Source organism: Patagioenas fasciata, chromosome 1 (assembly GCF_037038585.1).
Source record: "Patagioenas fasciata isolate bPatFas1 chromosome 1, bPatFas1.hap1, whole genome shotgun sequence".
NCBI classification, from domain to species: Eukaryota; Metazoa; Chordata; class Aves; order Columbiformes; family Columbidae; genus Patagioenas; species Patagioenas fasciata.
The window spans coordinates 103,418,644-103,439,286 of NC_092520.1; the positions used below are offsets into that span (position 1 = coordinate 103,418,644).

Below are 20,643 nucleotides of genomic sequence, written 5' to 3' on the forward strand. Positions count from 1 at the left end.
TCAGTGATACTATGTTAAACTAAATCTGGTACTTGACATGGCCTAAAAGAGCAAATCTAAACAATTATCATTTCTCAGCTGATATAATCTGAAAAGCCAAGGTAAGTTAAAAATAAACACCCAAATCAACAAGTAGTCATTAAACCTATTTAACACATTTTTCCTTTAAAGTTAAATCAAGAGCATCCAGAAAATTCAGCAAGCTACTTCATTTAAAAGGAAGCGATTGTCATTCGGAGGAACCTTGACAGGCTTGAGAGGCGGGCCTGTGCGAACCACATGAAGTTTAACAAGGCCAAGTGCAGGTCCTGCACATGGGGAAGCACAATCCCAAGCACAAATACAGGCTGGGCAGAGAATGGATGGAGAGCAGCCCTGAGGAGAAGGACTTGGGGGTGTTGATGTGAAGCTCAATATGAGCCAGCAATGTGCACTTGCAGCCCAGAAATCCAACTGTAGCCTGGGCTGCATCAAAAGAAGCGTGCCCAGCAGGTCGAGGGAGATGATTCTCCCCCTCTACTCCATTCTTGTGAGACCCCACCTGGAGCACTGTGTCCAGCTCCAGGGTCCTCAGTACAGGAAAGACATGGACAGGTTGGAGAGGGTCCAGAGGAGGCCACGAAAATTATCAGAGGGATGGAACACCTCTCCTGTGAGGTCAGCCTGAGAGAGTTGGGGTTGTTCAGCATGGAGAACAGTAGGCTCTGAGAACACCTTATAGCAGCCTCCCAGTAGCTAAAGTGGCCTATAAGAAAGCTGGAGAGAGAGTTTTTACAAGAGCATGTAGTAGCAGGGCAAGGGGTAATGGCTTTGAACTGAAAGAGAGTAGATTTGTATTAGATATAAGGAAGAAATTCTTTACTGTGAGGGTGGTCAGGCACTGGAACAGGCTGCCCAGAGGAACTGTGGATGCCCCTTCCCTGGAAGTGTTCAAGGTTAGGTTGGATGGGATTTTGAAGAACCTGGTCTAGCAGAAGGTATCCCTGCTCATGGCAGGGGGGTGGGATCTAGATGGGTCTTTGAGGTCCCTTCCAACCCAAAGCATTCTATGATTCTATAAGTCAGAGCTTCATTATATGCCAGGGATGTACAAAACCCCTCAGGAACATTGGGGTTTTTTTGTTGTTAAAAGCCCATAAAGCAATTTAGTAAGTAAAAATTTTAACAGAATAGGCTTTTTAAAAATTGCTATGATGTACACAAACACACAACTTATGAAACAGATATCAAAAAATCAAACAAGTTAGTAGGCTAGGCCACAATGAGATCTGCACAGGATACTAGGAAAGCACTTTTCTACAACACTCTAATTTTATGATATTACATACTCAGAAAATATAGTAGTTACCAATAGCATTAGAAAGAGGTTCTCCAGTTGTCTTGTCCCAAACCACTGTTGTTTCTCTCTGATTGCTGACTCCAATGGCTTCAGGACAAAATAGAAAGAAGTATCCTTTTCAGAAGGTTTGTTTTACCCTTTTCGGGGGTGAAGGAGGGTAGGGAAAGGTGAAGTGGAAAACAGGTAAGGAGAAGAGGAAAGTAAATGGGAAATAAAAAGCTTCCAACTTTTCCACGTTATGATCTAGAAATGGTACTTCTAAAAACTCATCATTCAACTTTTGCTGTTTAATCTATGCACTCTAAATCTCTTTTTTTTTTTTTTTTTTCACAAGTGGAGCCAGCAACAACACTGACAGGGAAACTGTCTGTTCCTGTTAAGTCCTAATTTAAATTTCAGAATTTCTTAATCCGCCACTTGCCTCTGTGATTTTCCAAGATTAGGTTAAGTCTACTTTGTAGATTTTGCATTGCTAATATACACAACAGACTTATTTTCTCATTATTCCTCCCAAACTGCTTTCAATTCCAGTTTAACATCTTCTTTGAGGCCAGCACATGCTGTCACTGTTCTTTTTATTGACTTACTTAAAAACTAGAGAATCTGTCTTGTTCAACGATGAGTATGTTAAAGCCCTTGGTTACCCTTAGATACCAGGAATACCTTTTATGTTGGTGATGTCTATGTTCAGTTGTTGCAGTTTCTCACAGGTCCTTTCAACACATTCATGGACAGACTTTAATATTTCCTTTGGATCTTGTTCTACCCATCTTTAATAAAAAGTAAACACAAGTTAATAAAAAGACAAAAAATTACATTTAGGGCAAAAAAAAGAAATTCTAGTCTGAAAAAACAGCTGAGCATTTTGTCACAATCTTAACTGCAAAGTATATGTTTTACATATACAGAAAAAATGTAATTAATTTCCAACCCTTTTTAAACAGTAAGCTGTATTTTCACAAGAAAACTATCTGCAGAAAACAAAGACATTTGTTTTGGTTTATTCTGCACAGAGGGCTTTGGCAGCAAAATGGTAGGTCAGTTAAGAAGAAACAAATAAACAAAAATGCCTAAGAGAACAAACCAAACAATTTCTATGGACTAAGCTGAAGACTATGATTAAATTGTAATAATTGAAAGCAAACTTACCACTTTAAAGCAAACTTAAAGTCTTGTTTAAACTTTAGTTTCAATCTTTAATGTTAAAACTTTAGATATGTTAATGAATAGTCAGAGTAAAACACAAAATATTTTTAGTTTACGTAACTGAGAACACATACTAGACACCCATGTGTCCTTTTTAATACTATTTCCCCTACTACACAATATTTTATAGCAGATACTATGTTCTTAATAATTACTAATCAACTTCAGTTGTGATCAGTCACAACTAAAAAATTTAAGTTCTACAAAACTGTACACAAACAAAAAAACTAGAGAAAATTCATACCCTTCTTTGGGGAATTTCTGCTCTATCTCAACTTGATGATGACTCAAGAGCTCTGCTGTTTTTGCATTAAAAACCTGAAAATAAATTACACAATGGAATTTTCTATAAACACAGAAGTTTAAACAACAATTAATTAACATTTATTCTTCTGAACAAATACACTGCAGTGATCATTGATAGTCAGAATCTGTCACCAACCCAAATATCCGTATAACCCAGGGTCATATATATGGATTTTTGTAATTAAGGTGAGCAAAGAATATTTTGGTGAGCTTTGCTGTCAATTAAAACTGCTTTTTTTTTTCCACATTTTTTCTTATGGAGGTTGTAGAAATTAAATTAATGATGCATTTTAAAACATACCTCTCAGTAAAATACTCACTGCTAGTCATAATAACATCTATTTAGTTCCTGCTCTGCTACTCTAACGCCAGAGCTATGCCTTTTCTTGGGTTAGCTCAGTTAGCTCACTTTTAGGAAGAGTAATTTTAAGAGAGACAATCACACCATCTAGAAATCACAGAAGGGACCAAACTATGAAGAAGGAAAAAGCACCTAGGTAGAAACAAACTACAAATACAGAGTTTGTGAACAATACGACAAAAAAAGCAACACATTTAATAAAGAGAAGAAAACGCAGAAAAGTGATTTGGATTTGGGTATACTACAATAAAAAACAGCACAGTAGAGAATTCTGAGGACTTTACTAATGGTTGTTCTTAAGGAATCACAAGTTAGAGGCTCTGCCTTGCAGTAGAAGCTCTGCTAGAATACACAGTGAGCTTCCTTTGCTTGTTTCCAAAAGTAATCTACTGTGGCCAAGGTATGACAACACCCAGTAAAACATCCAACTCAATTGTACAATGAGTAAGTCAGCATAACTGACTGGGCAATGACGACATTCCTGTGAAAACACCTTTCTCACAAGTATCATGCAGAATCTTCTGCTTGAAAATATTCAGGGACCTAGAAATTAAAATCTAGCAGCAGAGAGATGAACTGCAGAACATGTCAGTAGGACACCATTCTATCATTCTATGGCAAGCAGAGGAGTGTCATACTGAGAAATCACTCCTGTGCCAAGGCCACAAAATTCAGTTATACCCATCCACAATACAACTGAATCTTTTCTAGATTTCCATGGTAATGCTCTCTTCTCATTCCACACATTTTAGGAATTTCTCTTAAAAGCTTTTAATTAATAAACTCTTGATTTCATTTAGATAGTACAGTTTACTCTGAAACTCTTAGAACAAATCTGACGAAGAGCAGATGAAGTTCTGATTCTCTAGTTTCTTTGAAACCTTAAAGTGTATCTTTAGAGTGAAACTTTGAAGTTTAGAAACATTCTAGTTATATATTAGAATCATAGAATAATTCAGGCTGAAAAGGACTTCGAGAGATCTTTAGTACAACCTCCTGCTCAAGGCAGGGTCAGCTATGAGATTAGACCAGGTTGCTCTAGGGTTTTTTCTAGACAGGTCTTGAAAACCTTCAAGGATGGAAACAGCACAACCTCTCTGGAAAACATGAAAAGCTAATTTTTCACCTCCTCTCCCCACAAAAGAAGTCTTTAAAAGGTATATGTTCATCCTTCTCTTATTAGTTGGAAAGATTACAAAGAAAATGCATCACTGTATTCTTTTTACCATATTTACTTATCAGTGTGTTTCATCTACCAGCTCAGGCTTGACATGACGCTATCTTAATAAGAGGGTAAGCTCTGTCAGTACTGCATGCTTGGAAGGAACTAATAGGATGGGATACGGGTCTTAAAACACTATGCAACATAGTTAGTAGCAGAGATTAAGTTTTGCATGTATGCAGCAAGATTTTTTTTACTTGAAACTGCCTTTCTGCCAAAAGCATAGTAACATTTACAAAGTTTTTATAAGACAGAAATATAGAAGACATTTTATTCAACGTGTATGTATCTGACCTACTAACAATATTAAATATCACTCAATAATCATTCACCATTAATCATTCAGTATTCCTTGAAACAGAAGTCATTGCATAAGGATTCCTACTGTTTGCAGGAAGTAAATATAGATTTAATTAGAAAAGGTCATTCATTGAACCTGGCATGTGTGACCTGCAGATAATAAAAGGATGAAGCTCTAGCACAGCAAGGCTTTTTGCCTCCTTCTAAGAAACCTGTTCTAACAGCAATAAATTCTCAAGAAGCAATAACACTACAAATGCATAGATTTTTCATGCCCATAGAGAAGAACTAGGCAAACATGCTCTCCTAATCTATCACAAGAAAAACTGCAAGCTTCTGACATCCTCAACAAAAGCAGCAGACACTCCCTGTACCTCAGAGCAAGGGATTAAAAAGTTTCACTGAGGACAATACCATGTTATACAGTGCTAAACAGAATTCTGATACACAAAAGGATGCCAAACAAAATTGACTCATTACATTTACACTCAGAAGACAACAAAGTAGGGAATAAACAGAACAAATGGGACCGCCTCTCATTCCCTGTGCCTTCCTCCCCTCACCCCCCAAAAAAATAAAAACTGTTGCCAAAGAAAATCCCCAAACCATTCTTGCTTCTCTTTGACAGTGATGAGAGAAATAGATGACAATGAGTAATTCAGATAAGGTAAATATATTCCTGTTGAAACAGGTGTGAAGTGTATTTTTGTCACTGCTCTCCTTCCTTTCATATTCAATAAGAACTGATTCCAGTTTATGTTACTGATCTCTCACTTTTGGGGGGCTGGGGAGAAAGTCAAAGTCAGTTTTGCCCTAATTGTATCAGCAGTAGTCACAAAAGAATTGTCTAGGCTATTTGGACATGCAGAGCTCTCATGAACAGAAATGATTTGATGAAAACCACCAGATATGTATTGAATTCTCTGGTGAGAGATTAAAGAAAAGAGATAAGTAACATCTTCCTTCCACTCCCAACAAATTATCATACAAAGAACAAGAGCTTGAGCCTTGAATCTCAGTGAAGGAGAATAAAGACCTACTTAGCTACGCTGCATGTAAGCAAGCAGACAAGCACAAGAGCTGATCACTTAATTCAAGCTCTTTATAGGGTTTCTACTAGAATACATGACATCGTATGAAGCAGTGCAAACAATTAATAGTCATAGAATCATAGCATACCAGGTTGGAAGGGACCTCAAGGATCATCTGGTCCAACCTTTCTTGGCAAAAGCACAGTCTAGACAAGCTGGACCAGCACCCTGTCCAGCTGAATCTTAAAAGTTATGTGGTGTTACACCAAGATTAATAATTCAGACAATCAGTTCTAATAGTTTTCAAATAATGAAAAGAAATATGAGACAAATAGAGACATGAGGCTCATGGAAGTGCACAGCTGAAAAGACAATAGTGAAAACAGATTTTAGAAGCAACTTTTCACAACTTTCAAGCTTTGCCATGTAACTCTGTCTACAGAAACACTATTTCTGTTAGCCTATGCTGTATCTTCATGACTTTCTGCTAAGCTGAACAGCTATGGCTCTGCAGGCAAACAAACTCGGAGCTGGAGTTCTGAACTTGCACTGAAATCAGCCCAACTAGGGGAAGGATGACAAACAAGAATTCCACCTTTAGCATTTAACTAGGATTAGCAGGTAGTCAGAATGTATGAATAAGCACAGTTTAACAAATCTCTTAGAAATTATCTTGCTTGGAAGGCTCCTGATGAACAGACCTTGCTCCTCTTTCAAGGAGGTGCTTATAATTATGGGTATACAAAGCAAAATACAATGTATTTTAAATTATAAAACCTAAGAATTAGGGAAAAATTGAAGTATTTGCAATATTTTTAACCCTTCATGTTAGCTATACTATCAAGTTTTGCTTTCTCCGAAAAGGTCATGTTACTTCAGTAGAAGGGTGAAACAGATTTCACTCTGAAGGGTAAGCTCAATGGATTCTAAGTTTTTCCTTATCTAAAATCAGTTTCTGTTTACTGGGAAAAAAAAAAAAAAAGCTTACAGTGTTATAAAGCTTTATTTAAATGTTTCTTCTGGAAATGAAGTAACAGAAGAAATATTCCACTGAAGTCAAAAAAAAAATGTGTGTGGCTAACTGACAAACCTAGAACTTGAAGTACTGTATACATACTACACTGTTTGTGGACTTCACTGAGTATTTAGAGTCTTGCTGTTCCTGGATAAAATGCCAGAAAGACTTCACCCAGCAAATACCCTTCAAGAGATCAGGCAGTTGTTCAGATGGCCATTAGCACCCAATCTCAAGACTTTTAGCAAAAGAGTGGATTTTTATTACAGTGGATTTTTATTACATCATTCTTGAATAAAATCAAATGGAAAATGAGAGATGCAAGTATTTGACAGAAATATTTGGCAAAACATCTTGATCAAAATTTAGTCATCTGGTTACATTTGTGTAGCCTACTCAATTCATTTTCCTACTTGATATCTTGAGGAAAATGAGCCTTAAGCAATTGCACTGGTACTCAAAGCACTGCGCTCTCCCTGGTAACTCTGTTCAACCCAACCTAACAGTGAAGTTGACATCTCAAAAATAATTACAGCTAATTTTGCAAAAGCAAAACCAAACAAACAAAACCAACAAAAATCCAAATTAGGGTCCTCAGAGGGCAGAACTACAGCATAACCTAAAACTCTACTGTGAGAGGCAAGGATAAAGGAGTGACAGTAACAGAAATGCACCTAAGTTCTGGTGTTTATTGATCATCTATACTCATACAGCCTCATGCATGTAAGCAGGAGAATCTCTCAAAATTTGTGTCCATACACAGAATAATTAATTCTGGAAGGAATCTCTTGAGGTCATCTAGCCCAACCCACTGCTCAGGTAAGCTTAAATGTAAAGTCAGACCAGGTTGTTCAGGGCCTGTTCGAGTCAGGTGTTGAGTGTCTGCAAGGATGAAAATTCAATAGATTTTCTGGGCCTCTGACTCAGAGCCCCTCATAGTGAGACATGTCTTCCTGACATCTATTTAGAACTTCACTTGCTGCAACTCGTGTTCATGTCCTGTTGTCTTTTTCTACATGTCCAAAAAAAGGCTGATTCTGTGTTTTCTACAGACAGTGATTAAATAGTTGAAGACAGCCCCTTAGACTTCCATGTGACTGAACAAATCCTGATCTCCCAACCTCTCCTTGGATGCCTTGTGCTGCAGAGTCTCTCTTCCTCTGGAGGGATCAAAACCAGACACAGTGTTCTTGATGCTGCCTCCTAAGTGCCACACAGATGGCAATAACTACTTCCTTTGATATGCAGTCTGCGCTTTTCTTAATGTGGTTAATCTTCACCGTGACAAGGACACACTGCTCACTTATATTCAACTTGCCATCCAGGAGGAATGCAGGTCCTTTTTCACCAAGCTGCTTATTAGGCTTCTGCCCCAAGTGCTAAACTTCTTTGAATTTCATGAAGCTTCTGCCAGGCCCCTTCTCCAACTGGAATTCCAGTGAACTGCTCCCCCTGGTCAGTCATCATCTGCATGCTTGAGAGGGTACTCCAACACATTCCTGAGGCTGTTGATTAAAATACTACGTATGGGGTATCAGCCCTCACTACTGACTGCTGTGGATCACCACATGTAAAGTGGCCACGTGTAATTGTAAATTTAGACTCTGAACTGTTGACACTACCCTTTGGCCCCAAAGACCAGCCAGGTTTTCACGTAGACACCTTTAACCTGGTAAAAATAGTATGCCTTCCATCTTAAAAAAACAGGTCACAGTTGCACTGTACTACTGAAGACATGTGCAAAGTAACCAACAATTAGATTTTGACTGTTGACTTGGTAAAGATGAAAATTGTTGGAAAGAGAAAAAAAAACTAGAAATCAGTGAGAAAGTCATGCAAAATAACACAATAAAAGATCAAGAGGTAAATAGAGAGTCAAGGAAATTAAAAGAACACATTATATTTTGGCTTAAAATATTTTAAAGCAAAGTCTCTCATCTAACTGTGGCAATCTCTTTGCAGCATAAATTCTCCAGATACATCTGTTATTATTTGAATGACTGATGCAACTTGCAGCAGAACCCTGTACACTTTGCCCTCTTCTTCCCAGCTACCCCACGGTCTGATTTAATTCAGTGATGATGTATCTTTTTTGCTTAAATCCATATAACTTTATTAACATAACAGTTTGGTCACACTGACAAATTTAAGACAATGCTGTATTTTGAAATGGATTGAGAGAAACTGAAATGGATACAAGAAGAATTGAAGAGCGGTAGACACAATGCACTTAAAAAAAAAAAACAGGAAAGAACTACAGCCTCTTATTTATTAGTGTGAGCATCTGAATCCTCTGACAGATGAATATACCTCATGTAAACAGAAAAATACTCCCTACTGTATAGAAGCCATTGGTGAATGCATCTAGTGTAAGAAAATCCTTGCTAGAGGAACTTGAAAAAATACTTGTAAAAAGAGCTTGAGTATAAACTTAAAGCTTGCAGTGCCTCTTTTAGTTCTAGTGGTGTTATCCTTTTTGGTCACAAAAAAACTTAACTTCGTGTACACATAAAGCAGACAGAGTTTATCTTCAGGTGTTACAGTGAACTTTTCCACATTATTTTTCAAAAAGGACTCCTGACTGGCATTCAAGAGAGCCCGCTGGTGTCATTTGTCAGTTTGGAGTCTCTCCACCCCCAGATCTGTGTTTTGTCATTTGACAATCCCATGAAGGTCATGATACTGAGCAATAACGGTAACACAGGTCAAGAAGATATTCTGCTTCATGAAAGAACATTCAATATAGGGGAAGCATTAAAAATAAAATTAAATTTAATTTAAAAAAAGGACATGCATCTTCCCAGTTCAATGTTGTACACATTTTGTATCTAGCAATTATCTCTATTCAGCTTCCATAGTGGGAATTATCACTGGGATCTAAGTCAAATTACCATGACTTACTGACTAGGTGACAGGACATTTGTAGAGATTTGCAAGCAGGAAGTTTAGATAGTAAGTTTCATATACAATAACAACATTAGTTACTGTCTATTGCATAATCTGGAAATAACTAGAGCCTGAAACTAAAGGACTTGTATATATGATTACTATATTAATCATCCCATCCTTAAACTGTCTTTCTCCAGCACTTAAACAGCCCCATCTTTCGTAAGGTGTACAAGTTCAGTTGCTTGAATATCCACAGTCCATGGGGTGCACCGACACTAAGGCTGCAGCCTCCAGAACCACAGCAGTCAGTTCAACAGGCCCACGTAGATTTCAGAATGGAACAAAGCAGAGTCATTGCATTGTTTGAACACTAGCTAATCACAGCCACTGAACTCTCACGGATCTGTTTCTTCAGTGTCTGAGCACCTTGTCAATTTAATTTCATTCAGGTCGAGACGCCTGACAGATTTAAAACACAGCCTGCTCGAAGCAGCAGGATTTTGCAGCCCCCTCAAGCAGCAGCCAGAAACGCTGGCCTCCGGCTTGCTAGTGGCCGGGCGGGCACTGCTGGTACAGCGGCACGGCCCGCGCCCCTCTGTTCTGTCAGACGAGCAGCGCTGCTCCCCGCCTAGCGCGGCGGGAAAATGACAGGGGTCTGATTACCGGGCGACACAGCCGGCCTGCTGTTCCGCCACACCCGTGTTCACCAGCGCCCGCTTCTCGCGGCGCGGCAGACCCGGCCCACCGTGGGGCAGAGGGATGCCGGCTCGGGGCAAGAGACGGGAGCCTGGGCGGAGGCAGCACGGTCCTGCGCGGCCCGCTCCCCCTGCCCTTCCCCAAGGGCACAGCAGAAGTCGGCGGTACCCCGCGAGGATGCGGGAGAGGGAAGGAGCCGCCGGCCCCCCGCACTCCTCAGCGCCCGGAGCGGCCCCGAGCCCCACGATGTGCTCACCAGAAAGCGAGTGGAGCTGGTGCCCTGATCGATGGAGCCCACCAGTGGCCCCAGCACCATCCGGTCCGACGCGGCCATGAGCCCCGCTCAGCCGCCCGTTGGGTCTCCTCAGCGATCCCTCAGCGAGCGGTTTAACGGCCGCGTCAACGCTGCCCCAGCAGCTCGCGGCCAGCGGCGCGTGGCTGCCGAGGTGAAGCCGGCGGAGGGGCGGGGCGGGGGGCGGGCGGGACCGGGGGGCGCTGCCGCACGCGTAGTCAGCCCGCAGCCAACCAGAGCTCGGGGCGCGGCGGGGGCGGAGGGGCGGGGGCGGGGCCGGGAAGCGCAGGAAGTGGGACAGCGGCCGGGAGGGTGGAAGGAGGAGGGGGGGGAAGGGGGGGGAAGGGGGGGGGAAGGGGGGGAAAGGGGGGGGGAGGGGAGCGGTGAGGGGGTCACGCGACGGTCACTCCCCCTGCCCCGCCCGCCCGAGCGCGGTTGGCGCGAGGGGGGCCGTTGGCGCGAGCGGAGGCGTTGGCCTGAGGGGAGGCGCGGGAAACCCGAGGGGTTTCCTGACGGGAGTCGCTTGGCGAGGGACTTTAGAGGGCGGTGAGAGGTTCCTGGCAGAGCCTGCTGAACGAGGTCCCGGGGCCCCAGCCTGGGGTCGTTTGTGCCCTGCGGCGGTGTTCCCCGGGGCGAAGCCTGTTTCGCTTGTAATTGGGGAAAGGGGAAAAAAAAACCAACGCTCTGGGCCCGGCTGACGGCTCTGCCGCTCTGAGGCGAGATCCAGCCGCTGAGGATGGGTGCTTGGGTGGTGCCAAGCTGGGTTGTCTACTGGAAATTTTCTGTTCAGAGCGAATGTTACCAGGGATGCAATTCAAAACTGAGTCACATGGCGATGGCTGAAAGACATTACCAGGCCCAAAGGGTCTTGTTTCATCTTTCAAAGCTTTACCCTATGTCAAGCAAAAAATATTAACTTTAAAAAATGAGATCTTGATCCTCCTTCCTCACTATGTGTTGGTAACTAGTGCTTCAAGAAAACTGCTGGTGTTGCAACACCCGTGATAGAATTGCAAAAGCTAATAATGCTGACTAAAGCACATGAGAAGTCAGCCCCCAGAGAAACCATTACATAGGTTTGTCTTTGCTGAAACTCTCCATGAATGGTAGTTGTCCAAACTCATGGTGTTTTGTTGGCATTGCTGCCTGGTCAGCAAAATCTGATTGCTGCCGCTTGGTAATGTTTTGAGTGACATCTTACCCAACGGTTCTGACATACCCTTTTTTTATCTTGTTAGTACTTGAGCTAGCATCTAGGACCATTGTTTGGGATGTGAACAATGCTATCTGCTAATGTGTAATAGATAGCAAGGGATTTAGCTGCAGCCCGTAATTACAAAATCTGAAATGAGACAAATGCATCTTAGTAGTAAGATCGGTATTTTCAAGAGTAAGAAGAATGAAGCACTGGAACCACTTACCAAATATTATGAAGGATTCTCTCTTATTCTAAAATTCTATAACCAAGACTGGTATTGTTTCTTAGAACTTAAGCTGTAGTTCAGAGACCAATTTGCTCAGGGACATGCTGCAACCCATAGGTGCAGGGGAGAAAGTAGGGTAGTTTCTTGAGGCCCGACGGATCAGCGGAAGAATACAGCCGACTCCATGGGAGTGATAAGTAGACTTCAACTTTATTGTACAGCTACCGCGATATTTAAACAATCCCGTAATTAACTACTTGAATATTCTATATATTTGTACTCTATTTGTTCTTTTCTCTAAATGTTGACCCCTCCCCTAGTTCCTGGCCTTGTTGAAACTGTTCCACATACCATACATTCTTTAGACCGCAATGTTGTTCTGCGACTTCCTTCTTTCAGTCAAGGACACTGCGTCCTTGCCATGTCTGTCACGTACGCGCTTAGTTAGGCAATGCTAAGGCCTCAGAGGCCTTAGTTATGCTAACTAGAACGGACTCTCCATTAGCAATTCCGTCGAGTCCTGCCATTTCCCGACATCTCCCCCTTTTTCTTTTAGTAATAACAAAGCTTTGCTAGAAAGGCTTTTCTCAATCAATTGTATACATAATCGCTGCAAACAAGAAAACAAGCAAAAGACAGTTAATACTACCATTATTACAAAGATAAGCCCTACTATTATGGGCCTTATAAATCCTAGCAACCAAGAGGGCCATCCTAGGGAGGTCCACCATTTAGCAAGGGGGTCGTCATCGATTTGTATTTTGTTAACATGGGCTCGAAGGGACTGTAGCTGTTGTTGGATGCTGATGCTATGGTCAGAAAGGTTAAAGCAGCACATACCGTCTACATCCTCGCAACCGTGGCCATGTGCGAGCAAGAGGAAATCTATGGCTGCTCGATTTTGCAAAACAGCATGTCTAACGCTGTTGATGTCCGTTGCTAGTTCGGACAATACCTGCGAGGTAAGGTTGGCTTGTTTTATAGACCAACAGGCTAACCTCTTAAGATTGTTGTAGTTCCAAGCAGTCATAACTCCTGGTGCGAAGAAGGAGGTGAAGACTGTTTCTGTAACTGAGGGCAGCTGCACCTGATCATCACACTCTGCACCTAAGACTGCTCTCTTTATACGTGTTCGATTAAACCTCTGTAGGGCCGTAGCGCTAGGTGCAAATAAGGTTAGTTGGCCGAGGTAACACGGCCCAGAGATAGGGTTGCGGGGAATACCTGGCCACGCACGATCTCCACATATTAGAAAGATCCCCGCAGGAAGGCCCCTCGGATCTGACAAGGAGAGGTTAGCTATAGACCCTTGTCGAACGGCACCTGCTCCTAAAGAGGAGTTCCAATAATCTAGGCCGAAACTAGGGGTAACATTCGTTCTGGTCTCATTGCTAACTTTCTGCCAGGCGTTAATACTGCCAAAGAAAACAGCTCCTGAACCATTTACTGGCTGATAACGTACTGGGATAGTACTACAATTGGGAAAGGTTACGCTATCCTGGGTAACCTTAACAATTTCTGCTGCTGGACTAATAGATACTAACAAGTCTAACTCTTGCGGCAAGCCTACACTACTATTTAAAGCGAGTAACATACATTCTAGTTTGCAAGAAGCATTAACAAAAGGCAGCCTACAATTACTATTCCTAAGTTGACCAGTACAATTCTGTGTACAGTTGCTATAGGCAGTCGCATTAAACCATCCTGCTAATTTGCTGGGTAACTCATCGCTATCTATGGGTACACCAATCAAGCATGTTCGAAACGGGTCCCTTGCTGAGGCAAGACTAAGGCAAAAGTCCATGTTACCCGTCCTGTTTGCCCATGTTACCCATACGTTGTCACTCGGCGCCATTGGAGGACTAGCTACGAGGAGTCCACAGATGCTGAAGAGGATGGCGAGACAATATGCGGTCGGGTCCATTTTGCCGGTACCCACTTAGGTCCTGTAGGAGTAAGTACACACATATAACCACGACCTATGTACTGAACAACCGCAGGCCCTTGCCAGAGGCCTGATGCTGGATCACGATACATTACTTGCATATCCGGCTCCTTCTTCTCTGGTGGGGAGCCCGCATGGATTTTAGCAGGGGGCTCCCGGCTATTTCCAAAGATACACAAGTAATTCAAGACAAACAGCGTTTTGCTGACTTTTTCCGCGACATCTCCTATTTCTGGGAACTTATTGATATAACTTTTCAGTGTCTGATTGGTTCGCTCTACAATTGCTTGTCCCGTGGGGGAATGAGGAATGCCCGTAATATGCTGCACTCCCCATAGCTGCATGAATTTGCGTACCTTTTCACTAACATAAGCGGGGCCATTATCCGTTTTAATTTGATTTGGCAGCCCCATTACTGCAAAACAGCTGGTGAGATGGCGAGTCACATGAACTGCTCGTTCCCCTCTCTGAGCAGTGGCCCATACAAAATGGCTAAACGTATCAACGGTGACGTGTAGGTATTTGAGTTGGCCAAATGAAGGGATGTGCGTAACATCCATTTGCCATATTTCATTTGGACCAAGACCCCTGGGGTTGACCCCAGTGCCTAGGCCTGGGCCATGATGGCTACATTGAGGGCACGTTCGCACAATCCCTCGGGCTTCCTCCATTGTGACCTGAAACTGCGACTGTAGGCCCTTGGCGTTCTGATGGAAAATGCCGTGAGATTCTCTTGCTTTTATAAACTCACTAACTGGGGCAGTTACCATGACTAATTGATCAGCCCTCTGATTTCCTTCCCCAAGACCACAGTCCCACATATGACTTCTGATGTGTATAACAGCGTACGGCTCTTGTCGATTCTGGACTAAAACCTGTAGTTGCCTAAACAATTGGCCCAACCTAGGGTTCTTGGCATCTTTAAGCTGGGCGTCCTCAATCCTTTGCAACACTCCTGCTACGTACAGGGAATCGGTCACCACATTAAGCTTGACATCATCCCATTTCCCCAATGCCCACACCACCGCCGAGAGTTCTAGGGTCTGCAGAGAATCACCGCTGGTTGCTTCCAGCAAATGGTGGTGCCATTTGTTGTCAGCATGCCATGTGATCGCAGCCCGCCTTGACCTCTTTCCAGCATCAGTGAATGCTGTTTGGGCGTTACTTAGGGGAGTCTCACTATACAGTGGTTTTCGGATCCACTCTTGGTGACCTATCCACTGTACTAGGTGTGTTTTATATGACATCGGTTTAATAGCAACTGCTGTGCCTAGGATTGCGTCGCAGAGCTCCTGGCTATTTAGCAGATACCAGTCAAGCACCCCCTTTTGGATTGGAACGTAAATGGTTTCAACTTCTTGGCCGGTAATTTGCCAGATACGCTTCCGTCCCTTTTTGATTAACTCTGCTAAGGTTTCAGCCCTTGTCTGTACTGACTTTCTGGGCTGGAGCTTTGGGAAGACCCATTCCAAGACCCTTATCTGACTGCTACTCTGATCTTTGCGTTGTTCCCCCATCTCCCCCTTTTTCTTTTTAGCCTGCGTTAACGCCCCTAACAGGTGAGCTGCTGTAGAAAATATAGAAAGGTCGATTGGGAGCTGGGGGTCCCTTCGGGACACGAAACGTGAGGCCACTTGAGTCACTATATTGGAAATAACTTCTTTCTGCTGCTCTGTAAGTGACACTGGTGCGGCTGGATTGGTTCCTCGCAGAAGTGGGCGCAAGACCTCCAACTGGGCATTGTTGATTCCGACGACTGGGCGGATCCACTGGATGTCTCCTAACAGCTTTTGTGCGTCGTGGAGGGTCTTGACAGATGTGTTTAGTTGGATCTTCTGGGGTCGTATGTGAGAGTCTGCGATGCTCCAACCCAGATACAGCCACGGCTCCTGTCGTTGGATCTTCTCAGGGGCTATGATTAGTCCACGCTTTTGCAATTCTGTGTGCAGGGTTTCCAGCTGACTGGAAGTAAAGTCTGATTCCTGCGCTATCAAAATATCGTCCATATAATGATAAATAAAGGCACGTGGCCATAGTTTGCGCACAGACTGCAGCGCATTATCTACATACAACTGGCATAACGTTGGACTGTTTTTCATGCCCTGTGGCAAAACTGTCCACTCAAAGCGCTGTGCTGGTGCTTCCTTATTAATGGATGGCAGTGTGAAGGCAAAACGTTGAGTATCTTGCGGATGAAGTGAAATTGTGAAAAAGCAGTCCTTCAGGTCGACAATTAACAACTTCCAATGCTCTGGTAGCATCGCAGGATTGGGGAGGCCTGGCTGAAGAGCTCCCATCGCCTGCATCTGGTCGTTTATGGCTCGCAAATCGTGGAGCAGGCGATACTTTCCGGATTTTTTCTTTATTACAAAAATCGGAGTATTCCATGGACTAGTAGACAATTGTAAGTGACCCTGTTTGAGCTGTTCTTGCACAATGTGATGTGCTGCAGCGAGGCTTTCCTGCTTTAACGGCCACTGCTCGATCCATACTGGATCTTGCGATGTCCATTTTAAGGCGATCGGGAAAGCCCATGTTGCAGTGACCGTTAGCGAAAAACCTTTTCAGTAGTTAGGATCACACCAAGCTGGTCTAAAACATCCCGGCCAACAAGACCATTGACTCCAGCTGGAAGAGGCATAACAGTTATGGGCACAGAGGCGCTTTTGTCTTCTATTGATATCAGAATTCGATCACAGCTGCGTCGTACTGCTGTATATCCACCTACTCCTTCTACACCTCGGTCTACATGCTTGAGCGGCCAGAAATGAGGCCACACTTTTTCATCCAAGATAGTTAAATCCGCTCCAGTATCAAGGAGTAACAATAAGCATAGTTTGCGGCCTCTTGCTTCCAGACAAGCAGTTACTGTGGGTCGGCGGTTCATGGCTATGGTCAGGAAAGCGCCGCACCCTGTAGATCCAAAGCCTTTGTCTTCACGACGTTCCATTGTCTGCGGTGCGATTTGTGCGGTAAGATGTGGCAATGGGATTAATTGGGCTATGCGGCTCCCTTCAGGAACGTAGATTGGTGGAAAGTCTGTTTGCAAGATTATACTAATGGTTCCGGTGAAGTCTGCATCAATCAGTCCTGGAATTATGGTTAGGCCTTTTAAGCTGCTAGATGAGCGACCAATCAGTAAGGCGCCATACGTCTGTCCATTAATGGTTAAGGGTCCCTTGACGTTACTAGAGACCTTCTGGGGTCGCGAGTCGATCAAAGTAATGCTTACTGCGGTTGCCAAGTCCAACCCGAGGCTCCCGGAGGTGGCGGGTTGCAGCTCGGCAGCTGAGATGGTTGTTGTGTTGCAGGAGCCGCTATTTGTGTCGGCGCGCGGCGGGTCCCCGCGCTCCCACAGCCGTTTCCCGACTTCAAACAGATGGCAGTATTATGGTTTCCTGACTGGCAATGATCACACCAGACACGCTGGACCTTACAATCTCGCCGTGAATGGCCGTCTTGTCCACAGCGATAACACTTCCAGGATCGGGGCGACTTGCGCGGCTGCTTTGGGCGAGCGTCAGTGATGTTTGCTCTTAAAGGCTGCAACGCTGCGAAAACTTGCTGTTGCATTTGCTGCTGCGCGGCAAAGGCTTGCTGCTGAGCTTGCAAGATATCGCCCCCTAACTTATTCATAGCTTCTACTAACATGGCTTGCGGCCCAACAGGCACCCTGCTCATACGGTCTAACATTAGCTCTATAGTGGCATCAGCAGGTAAAGTATTGAACACATTCCGGGTTGTTGAGTTGCAGTTTTGAATAGCACACTGTCTCAACAAGGCAGCCTTCATCCATTCCTGCACATCAGCTTGCTCAATGGCATTGGTGACTCTATCAATAAAGCTGCTGAACGATTCCTCCCTCCCTTGCTTGATGCTCATATACGATGGCGAGGAGGGGGAAGTTTTGACCTGCTCAAGAGCTACTCGCGCTGTCCGCATCGCTTCTATACACCGTTCTGGCCCCATTTGCAACTGTGCCTGGACAGTAACAAAGGGTCCAGAGCCTAAAAGTTGCTCCACAGTAACCCCTGCAAGGGGGTCCTGTGGGTTTCTAGGTGTTTGAACTGAAATTTCGCAGACGCGCTGCCAATGAGCTTGCCAAAGCAGCAGCTGGGATTGCGTCATAATCATACGCATAATAACTTTAATGTCCTCAGGGCATAACAGTGTCCCTCCCCAGATATAGTTTAATATTTGCTTGGTTGGCTCACTATGCAGCCCTGACTCTGAGACCGTGCTACGCAGCTGCGATAGCAATTTCCAACTAACTGGAGCATGGTGTCCTTGCAAATCACCATGTTGATCGGACTCAAAAGTAACTGGGAAGGCTAGGGGGGAAAACTCCCCTTCAGCTGCTGCTTCAGCTGAAATTTTTCGCCAATTAATACCGATGCTCCTTTCTGTCCGCACTCTCATCTTTTCCAAGCGATCGGTAAGTTCATTTTCCTCTCCCTCTGAATCGCTATCCTTCGGAGGCTGGTGCTCCGATACTTTATTGGTGTTAGATTCTTCAGGTTTTATTTGGCCCATAGTGACTGGGACTTTCTTCCAACAGGGAGGCCCCGGCACCTTACTGGTACTAAACAACAAGGGGTTCTCGGTAGCACCCTCTGGGGCTAGACTGACAGGGGTTGAAAAGGCTGAGATATTGGCCTCAGCGGGGGGTGCTGAAGGTTCAATGTTGTTTAATTTTTGAGCAGCTACTGCTGCAAGGTTTTTCTCTGTCTTATACCTCTTAATGTTATTGATTACTTCTCGCCAAGGTTTCATTAATTTTTTTGCTAGTTTATCCTCATCTATTACCATATCCCAAAGGTCGTCACCATAACGTCTCCATTCCTCTACATCAAACAGCAAATCGGGGTCCTTAAAGAACCCTTTGAGCCTGCCTGTTGCTACTAGGCCAGCTAGACGCTTTAGGCAACTAGGCTCTACTCCCCGCTTTTCCAAAAAGCGCTGTAATAAGTCTAGGGCTACTTCCGAATCCATAATAAAAGTAATTTATTACCTGCCTACGTGGCGATATCCTGCAGCTCTTAAGCGTGCCTGTAGCCCTGCAGAGACGACAAGCGGAGGACGCCTTGCTTAAGTTCCTCGCTGTCAGGCTCCTGAGTCGACTTAGGACACTCAACACATCCGTCGCTCTTGCCCGCTGGTAGCTGCTCCCAGCATCTCTGCCCTGGCTGTCCGTCGGGTCCCTGTTCGGGCGCCAATTGCAGGGGAGAAAGTAGGGTAGTTTCTTGAGGCCCGACGGATCAGCGGAAGAATACAGCCGACTCCATGGGAGTGATAAGTAGACTTCAACTTTATTGTACAGCTACCGCGATATTTAAACAATCCCGTAATTAACTACTTGAATATTCTATATATTTGTACTCTATTTGTTCTTTTCTCTAAATGTTGACCCCTCCCCTAGTTCCTGGCCTTGTTGAAACTGTTCCACATACCATACATTCTTTAGACCGCAATGTTGTTCTGCGACTTCCTTCTTTCAGTCAAGGACACTGCGTCCTTGCCATGTCTGTCACGTACGCGCTTAGTTAGGCAATGCTAAGGCCTCAGAGGCCTTAGTTATGCTAACTAGAACGGACTCTCCATTAGCAATTCCGTCGAGTCCTGCCATTTCCCGACACATAGGGAAGGATCCAGAGCAAGTCATACTAGAAGGTCATGATGATCCCTTCTGGCTTTGCAAGAGACCCCTCTTCTACTTCCTTCAGTTGTCATGGTCGATGCTGCAGGCAGCTCCTACTCTAAAGCCACGGGCAACAACTGCAGTTGGCTTGTAAAGCTTATGCAAGACTACAGCATCTTCATATAGATTAGCAATTTGAGGAATTAATCTCATGGGATCGTAGTTAAGTCCGAATCCATTAGTATAGTTCCTAGGAAAAGTGTGAGGTTTGTGTTATTTCTTCTGTTTCTTCTAAAAACTGCCGTATGGTGTTTTGAATGTATTTTATCCCAAGATAAGACATGAGTATTTTCAGCAAAGATTGCGGTCTCTCAGGTTCCCAAAAGAGAGGAAGCAATATCATAACTGATATTTATGCAAAACATGAAATACTACTTCACCTATGTAAAATTTCTAAAGATCACTGAGTTACAGAAATTTTCTAGAAGGTACAGATCTTCCATTTTTTGGGGGGTATTCTTTAGCAGTGCCTGTGTGTTTTTGTAGACTGTGAACAGGAGGGGTGGCAGTGATAACCTATGCCATTTATTTAACCTGAAACAGACACAAGCAAGACAGAATGAGGAAGAATTTTGACTGAAACTAGAAAACACAGAGTTAGGGAGAATTGCCTGTTCTTCCTAGGTCATTCAGCAGTGTACTCTCCCTTCTTTTACATTTCTATTCAGTGTTTGAAATGAACATTTTTTTCCTGTAGTATGTGTTATACAATACAGGAGCGTTACTATTTGCAGAGTTATTAGTACAGATGTTGGGCACTGTCCCAAGGAAGATGCCTGCAGGGGAAGGAAGATTGAAGCTGTGGTGGTACCTTTGCTGTATGATGGTGTGAGGCTGCACTCTGCTGAGATAGTTTTAAAGGAATTAGTTTTCCTTTAAAAGAAAGAGCATGGGTATCTGTGTGGACTAATTTCTTCCG

The 20,643-nt window shown here is 43.7% G+C and overlaps 1 protein-coding gene across 10 annotated transcripts in view; it reads right to left on the reverse strand.

Moving 5' to 3' along the window:
- GK (glycerol kinase) overlaps positions 1-10,826 on the reverse strand; it is a 62,160-nt gene extending 51,334 nt beyond the window's left edge. For 4 of the 10 annotated variants that reach the window (XM_071812172.1, XM_065859650.2, XM_071812168.1 and 1 more), the window contains exons 1-4: positions 10,622-10,824; positions 2,790-2,863; positions 2,003-2,109; positions 1,349-1,426 (exon numbers count right to left, since the gene is read on the reverse strand). In XM_071812172.1, coding sequence (XP_071668273.1) covers positions 1,349-1,426; positions 2,003-2,109; positions 2,790-2,863; positions 10,622-10,699 — 337 coding nt within the window. In that variant the 5' untranslated portion in view covers positions 10,700-10,824. Of the gene's footprint in view, positions 1-1,348; positions 1,427-2,002; positions 2,110-2,789; positions 2,864-10,621 lie in introns of all 10 variants that reach the window. The other 6 variants (XM_071812187.1, XM_065859642.2, XM_071812184.1 and 3 more) reach the window with 3 other exon arrangements.
- Positions 10,827-20,643: the final 9,817 nt, after the last annotated feature.